At 36.6% G+C, this 7,989-nt stretch overlaps 1 protein-coding gene across 1 annotated transcript; it reads left to right on the top strand.

Annotated features, from left to right (window-relative positions):
- The first annotated feature begins 851 nt into the window (after window positions 1-851).
- On the top strand, window positions 852-1,787 carry LOC122734549 (olfactory receptor 7C1-like). The gene has a single exon (XM_043975436.1). The coding sequence runs from the start codon at window positions 852-854 to the stop codon at window positions 1,785-1,787; it is 936 nt and encodes a 311-aa protein (XP_043831371.1).
- The last annotated feature ends 6,202 nt before the right edge of the window (window positions 1,788-7,989 follow it).

The following is a 7,989-nucleotide window of genomic DNA, read 5'->3' as shown; positions in this document are numbered from 1 at the left end:
ACCCTGAATTCATTGTTCTCTATGAGGAGTCTCAAATTGCCTCCATATATTTAAAGCATTGTCCAGAGGAGAAGATTCAATTTGTCCTGTTTGGTCTTAGGGCACAGAAGCAGGGGCAATGGATGGATGTAGCAAAGGAGTCATTTAGTCTCATTGAGACTAAAAGAGGCTAACAATGAGAGCTGTCCATAAGTGGACTGGGCTGCCCAGGGAGGTGATAGGTATCTGTCCTCAGAGGTCTTTAGGCAGAGGATGGACAGCTTCTTTTTGGATATGTTATAGTTAAGTCAGCATTTACTATGTGGTAAAAACACAAGCAGAAACAAAGACAATCTCTGCTGCCAAGGAACTTATATTCCAATAATGGAAGACAATACATAAAAAGAGGGCTGAAAAGCATTGGAGGTGATGGTGAAGGTAGCTTAGAAGCACAGTAGAGAAATAACTGTCATCAGGGCAGCCTAAAGGGAAGGAAGACATGATTGGCCTGGGCCTCCTCCTTAAAAAGGAGATACTGGGAGGATCCAGCCAATCACAGGGAGAGGATACAGGGGCAAGTGAGGGGACTTCCAATGTGAGAAGTGGTCCAGGAACTAAGTGAGTTTCCTGGATGAAGAGGTTTCTATGGTATGACTCATCATGCGGAGATGAGTCAGCAACACGGACCCTGCAAGTCTTTTGGCCCAGAAAGCCATGATGCCAGAGGTCAAGGCTACAGAAATTCTTTTGGTTTATGGGTTGGGTTGGTTGGCCACTAAGTTCTCCTCTCACTCAAATTCTGTGACTCTGCAATGGCTGTATTTTAATTTCATTATCTATTCCTATTCTTACCTAACAGTTAAATCAGTTAAATGGGACCAGGAAATAAAACAAACATCTCAGAATTCTTCTTCAAATTTCCCATAAGACAAGAACAACGGCTGTTTATCTTTGGACTATTCCTAGGCATGTATATGGTGACTATGATTGGGAACTTTCTCATTATGTTGGCTATAGGATCTGATTCTCACCTCCATACTCCCATGTACTTCTTCCTTTCCAACCTATCTTTTGTGGATCTCTGTCTAGTATCCACCACAGTCCCCAAGATGCTTGTGAATATCCTGACCAATAGTGAGGCCATCTCTTATGCGGGCTGCCTCACCCAGATGTATTTCTTCTCAGTCTTTGCTTGTATGGATAATTTCCTCCTTGCTGTGATGGCCTATGATCGCTTTGTGGCCATTTGTCACCCTCTGCGCTATGCAACCATCATGAGCCCACAGCTCTGTGGTATGCTAGTTCTATTGTCTTGGACTATCGGTCTTTTAGACTCCCTCATTCAGAGTCTGATGGCAATGCGTCTCTCCTTCTGTAAAGACCACGATCTCCCATTCTTCTTCTGTGATCTTCCTCAAGTTCTGAAGCTGTCTTGTACTGATGCCCTTATCAACAACATCTTGGTTTATTTTACCACTGGCCTGCTTGGTGTTCTCCCCCTCACAGGGATCCTTTTTTCTTATACTAAGATTTGTTCTTCCATATTGAGAGTCCCATCACCTGGAGGAAAGTATAAAGCTTTTTCCACCTGTGGGTCTCACCTGTGTGTTGTTTCATTATTTTATGGCACAGTTTTTGGGGTGTATCTGAGCTCCTCGGCTACCCACTCCTCCTGGAAGAGCACAGTTGCCTCAGTGATGTATGCTGTGATCACCCCCATGCTGAATCCCTTCATTTATAGTCTAAGGAACAAAGATATAAAGGGTGCCTTGAAGAGACTTGTGAGCAGATCAGCCTTCTCTCAATGATAAGGCATAACTCTGAGCCTTAGAATGTGGTTATTGGAGCCCAAAGACTGGCTGTTAGAAATCTTGGCTTCCAAAAATGAGGCCCAAGACCCTGCAGGGTCATATCTTCATGGCTCTCTCTTCTGTCTTTGACAGTAGATTACACGAACTGTTTCATTACCCCTATTTTGGGAGCTTCTATGATATTGACTTCTGGTTTGACAAATCCTACCCCATCAGACCATCTGCTAAATACAAAGATGCTTGGGACATGAGGTCAGAAGTTCTGTGCTCTAGTCCTCAATTCACTGTGTTCCCTTGGGAAAATCACTTGAGTTTCATGAGTCACCATTCATTATTTTTAAAATGGACATTTTAATACCTCTCACCTCTCCTGTCTCCCTCATAGTGATTTTTTCCCCTGTGCATTGCATGATATAGTATAGGTGAAATTGCTTTGTAAACTTCAAATTTTTTTAATTAATAAAAAACCATTTTTTTCTCCCTCCAATCTTTGCTTCTATTATTAGAGGAAAAAAGAAAGACAAACAGGACCCTTGTAACAAATATGCATAGTAAAGCAAAACTTATCCCTATACCAGCCATATCATGTGTATGCATGCATGTGCATGTATATGCATGTTTGTATGCCCTTGTTAATAGATAAGCAGCATGTTATATCATGCATCCCATAGAATCATAGTAACCCCTTAATTTTATACATGAGAAAGCATCTATATTTTCACAAGTCCCTTTTATCAATGTCTATATTTGTATTGCCCCCTAATGCCTCAGAGCCTATGAGTGTTTATCAAATCAAGTGAAGGAAAAGAAAAGGAAAAACAAAAGTGAAATCTCAGTAGTGGAGGAATTTGGAGTACAGAAAAAGTTACCAGACAAACATAGAAATTCTTGTCCCCATCCATTTAAGCCTTCTCTTGCATGCCTAACTTTGTCTCTGCATTATTACCTACACATATCATATCTGATGAAACCCTTTTGCAATTTCAAAGAGCCATATATGGGTCATTGCTTTCTACTCATTAAGAAAGCAGCATAGAAACTCTGTTAAATTTCTGGAATTACAACTTTATAATTCTTGACTACTATGTAACTACTAAAGATATTTAGTTGAAAGAAATGTCTTTCCTTCTAAAAGAAAGCATAATGTAGTAAAAAGAACATGGGTCTGGAGCCATTAAACTATGGTTATTAGAACAAGTTACTAAAAAAAAAGAACAAGTTACTAGAACAAAGATTCAAACCCTTTAAGAAATAGTATTTTATTTTTTCCCAATTAAATGTCAAGACATTTTTAGCATTCTTTTTTTTTTAGTGAGGGAATTGGGGTTAAGTGACTTGCCCAGGGTCACACAGCTAGTAAGTGTTAAGTGTCTGAGGTCGGATTTGAACTTTGAACTCAGGTGCTCCTGACTCCAGGGCTGGTGCTCTATCCACTGCACCACCTAGCTGCCCCTTCAGCATTCATTTTTGCAAGATTTTGAGGTCCAATTTTTCTCCTTCTCTCCCTCCCCTCCCCTCTTCTTAAAATGATAGGCAATTTGACACAGGTTATACATGTGCCATCATGCAAAACCTATTTCCATATTAGTCATAGTTGTGAAAAGAGAATCACATCATTTCAAGTAGGTTTTTAGTTGATTCTATAGGGCCCTCTAAGTATACCATCATATCATCTGCAACGAGTGATAGTTTTGTTTCCTCATTGCCTATTCTAATTTCTTCAATTTCTTTTTTCTCTTATTATTATAGCTAACATTTCTAGTACTATATTGAATAATAGTGGTGATAATAAGCATCCTTGCTTCACCCCTGACCTTATTGGGAAGGTTTCTAGCTTATCCTTATGACAGATAATGTTTGCTGATGGTTTTAGATAAATACTGTTTATCATTTTAGGAATATTCCCTTTATTCCTATGCTCTGTAAATGTTTTTAAAATGAATGGGTCCTGTATTTTGTCAAAATGTTTTTCAGCATCGATTGAGAAAATCATATGATTTCTGTTGGTTTTGTTATTGATATGGTCAATTATGTTGATAGTTTCCCTAATATTGAAGTAGCCCTGAATTCATGGTATAAACACCACCTGGTCATAGTATAACAGTGCTTGCTAGTATTTCATTCAAATTTTTTTGCATCGATACTCATTATGAAAATTGGTCTATAATTTCCTCTCTCTCTCTTTCTTCCTCTCTGTTAGATTTTCCTGGTTTGGTTATTAGCACCATATTTGTGTCATAAAAGGAGTTTGGTAGGATTCCTCCAATTTTCCAAATAGTTCATATAATATTGGGACAATTGTTCTTTGATTGTTTGGTAGAATTCACTTGTGAACCCATCTGACCCTGGAGATTTTTTTCTTAGGGAATACATTAAAGGCTTGTCCAATATCATTTTTCTAAGATGGGTTTATTTAGGCATTCTATTTACTGATCTGTTTATCTGGTTAATTTATATTTTCAGAAATATTCATTGATTTCACTCAGATTGACAGATTTATTGGCATATAATGGGGCAAAATATTTCCTAATGATTGATTTAATTTCTTCTTCATTGGTGGTGATTTTACCCTTTTCAATTTTGATACTGGATATTTGGTTTTCTTCTTTTTTAAAATCAAATTAACCAGTGGCTTATATATTTTGTTGTTTTTTTCATAAAACCAATCCTGAGATTTATTAGCTAAATATATTTTTTCCTTTCAATTTTATCAATATAACCTTTCATTTTCAGGATTTCCAATTTGGTGCTCAATTGGGAATTAAAAAAATTTTTTTGTGTAAGGCAACTGGGGTTAAGTGACTTGCCCAGGGTCACACAGCTAGTAAGTGTCAAGTGTCTGAGTCTGAATTTGAACTCAGGTCCTCCTGACTCCAAGGCTGGTACTTTATCCATTGTGCCACCTAGCTGCCCCATAAATTGGGAATATTAAATTTGTTCTTTTTCTAGTTTTTAAAAAGTTGTATACCCAATTTATTGATCTATTCTTTTTCTATTTTGTTGATGTGAGAATTTAGAGAAATAAATTTTCCCCTAAGTACCACTTTGGCTGCATTTTATAGATTATGCTATGTTGTCTCATTGTTGTCATTCTCTTTAATGAAATTATTTGTTGTTTCTATGATTTGTTTTTTGACCCACTTACTCATTAGGATTCGATTATTTAGTTTTCAGTTAATTTTTAATCCATTTTCCAATGCCCTTTGTGGAATGTAATTTTTATTGCATTATTATTTGAAAACAATGCATTTAATATTTCTGCTTTTCTACATTTGATTTTGAGAGTTTTATGCCCTAATACATGTTAGTGTAGATGCTAGGTGCTGCTGAGAAAAATGTATATTCTTTTCTGTTACCATTCAGTTTTCTCTAGAAGCCTGTTACATCTAACTTTTCTCTTATTCTTTTTACCTCCTTAGTTTCTTGTTTATTGTTTAGCTGGATTTATCGAGTTCTGAGAAGGGACAGCTGAGGTTCCGCAGTAGTATACTTTTGCTGTCTATTTCTTCCTGTAACTAGGTTAACTTTTTCAGTAAGAATTTGGATACTATACTGCTTGGTGTTTAGTATTGAAATTGCTTCATTGTTTATGGCATCTTTTAAAAAAACAAGATGCAGTTTCCTTCCTTATCTCTTTTAATTAGGTCTATTTTTGCTTTTACTTTGTCTGAGATCAGAATTGCTACCCATGCTTTTAATAGATTCCATTACAGCTCCTTACCTTTACTCTGTGTGTGTCTCTCTGCTTTAAGTGTGTTTCTTGTAAACAACATATTGTAGGATTCTGTTTTTTGATCTACTCTGCTACCTGCTTGTTTTATGGGAGAGTTCATCCCATTCACATTCACAGTTATGATTACTAGCTGCATATTTCCCTCCATTCTATTTTTCCTCCTGTTTGTTCTCTCTCTCCTTTCACCCTTTCCCTCTGCACCAGTATTTTGCTTCTGTCTGCTACCTCCCCTGATCTGCTCTCTCTTCTATCAGTAACCCCCTGCTTTACATAATCTGCTCCCCTCATACTTCCCTTTTGGGTAAGATAGATTTCTATATTCAATTGATCATGTATATTATTCCCTCTGTGAGCCAGTATTGATGAGAGTAAGATTTAAGCAATGCTCATCATTCATCCTTATTTCTTCCCCTCCACTGTAATATGTCTTTTGAACCTCTTCACATGAAATAATTTACCCCATTCTACATCATCCTTCCTTCTGCACCTAGTGTACTCCTCTTTCTTATTCCTTACTTTTTGCCATTCTTTCAAATTCACCTTATACCCATACCCTCTGTCTAGGTATATTCCTTCTATCTTTACTATTAGTGATATGATTTTTAAGAATTACAGATATCAAGGACCCACATGTTCAAAAATATTTATAGCAGCTCTCTTTGTGGTGGCAAAGAGTTGGAAATTGAGGTAATACCCATCAATTAGGAAATGGCTGAACAAGTTGTGGTATATGAATCTAATGAAATACTATTGTGCTATAAAAATTGAATAAGAGGCAGATTTCAGAAAAAACAGGAAAGACTTAAATCGACTGATGCTGAGTGAAGTAAGCAGAACCAGGAGAACATTGTACACAGTAACAACAACATTGTGTGATGATCAACTGTGATAGACTTAGCTCTTTTCAGTAATACAGTTATCTAAGACAATTCCAAAGGTCTCATCATGGAAAATGCTCTCCACATCCAGAAAAAAGAATTGTTGAATCTGAATGCAGATTGAACCATACTATTTCTACTTTTTTTTTTGCTTTTTTTGAGATTTTCCTTTTTGTTCTGATTCTTCTTTCACAACATTACCAATGAAGAAATGTTTAATGTGATTGTACACATATGACCTATATCAGATTTCTTTCTGTCTTGGGAGGGGTAGGGAAAGAAGAGAAGGAAGGAGAACAATTTGGAACTCAAAATGTTATAAAAGCAAATGTTGAAAACTAGCTCTACATGTAACTGGAAAAAATAAAACATTAAGATAACATGCCCCCCCCAAAAGAATTACAAATATCATCTTCCCATGTAGAGATGTAAACCACTTAGCTCTATTGTATCCCTTATATTTTCTTCCCTTTTTACCTTCATATGCTTCTCTTGGGTCTTGATATTCAAGATCAAACTTTTGCTTTAATTCTGGTCTTCTTATGAAAGCTTAAAATCTTTCTATTTCATTGAATGGCCATTTATCCCTCTTGATATACTATGTTTTATTTCACTGGTTAGGAATATCATGTTCTATGACCTTCAAACTTTTATTGTTTCAGCTGTGAAGTCCTGTGTAATCCTGATTGTGGCTCTCTGGTATTTGCATTGTTTCTTTCTGTCCACTTGCAAAACTTTTCTTTGACTTGTTAGTTCTGAACTTTGGCTATAATACTCCTTGGAGTTTTCATTTTGCGATCTTTCCCTGAGGTGATCAGTGGATTCTTTCAATGTCTATTTTGCCCTCTGGTTCCAGGATAGCATGGCAGTTTTCTTTGATTATTTTTTGAAAGATGTTGCCCAGGTCCTCCTTTTGATTATGGCCTTGTAGTAGTCCAAAAATTCTGACATTGTCGCTCTTGGATGTATTTTTCAGGTCAGTTGTTTTTCCCATGGGGTATTTTACATTTTCTTATATTTTTTTTCATTCTTTTGAATTTGTTTGACTGAGGAGTCATTAACTTTCACTCCTCAGTTCTACCTATTAAGGAGGTGTTTTCCTCAATTAGCTTTTGTACTCTCTTTTCTATTTGGCCAATTCTACTTTTTAAGGAATTGGGTTTTTTTCATAATTTTCTTCCATCACTCTCATTTCTTTTCCTATTTTTTCTTCTGCCTCTCTTATATGATTTTAAAACTCTTTTTAAATCTCTTCCATGAGTTCTTTTTGGGCTTGCAGCCATTTCCCACTTCTTTTCTTTTCTTTTCTTTTCTTTTTTTGCAGGGCAGTGAGGGTTAAGTGACTTGCCCAGCTAGTAAGTGTCAAATGTTTGAGGCCAGATTTGAACTCAGGTCCTCCTGAATCCAGGGCCAGTGCTTTATCCATTGTGCCACCTGGCTGCCCCCATTTCCTACTTTTCTTTGGAGTTTTGCCCATAGGTGTTTTGACATTGCTGTCCTCCTCTTAGTTCATGTGTTTAATCTTCCCTGTTACCATAATAATAGTTTTGTTTGGCTAGATTATTGTTGTTGTTTTGCTCATCTTTTT

The sequence above is a fragment of the Dromiciops gliroides genome, chromosome 1 (assembly GCF_019393635.1).
Source record: "Dromiciops gliroides isolate mDroGli1 chromosome 1, mDroGli1.pri, whole genome shotgun sequence".
Lineage (NCBI taxonomy): Eukaryota > Metazoa > Chordata > Mammalia > Microbiotheria > Microbiotheriidae > Dromiciops > Dromiciops gliroides.
Note: the sequence above shows the minus strand (reverse complement) of the source record. Positions and strands in the feature narration are given on the sequence as shown.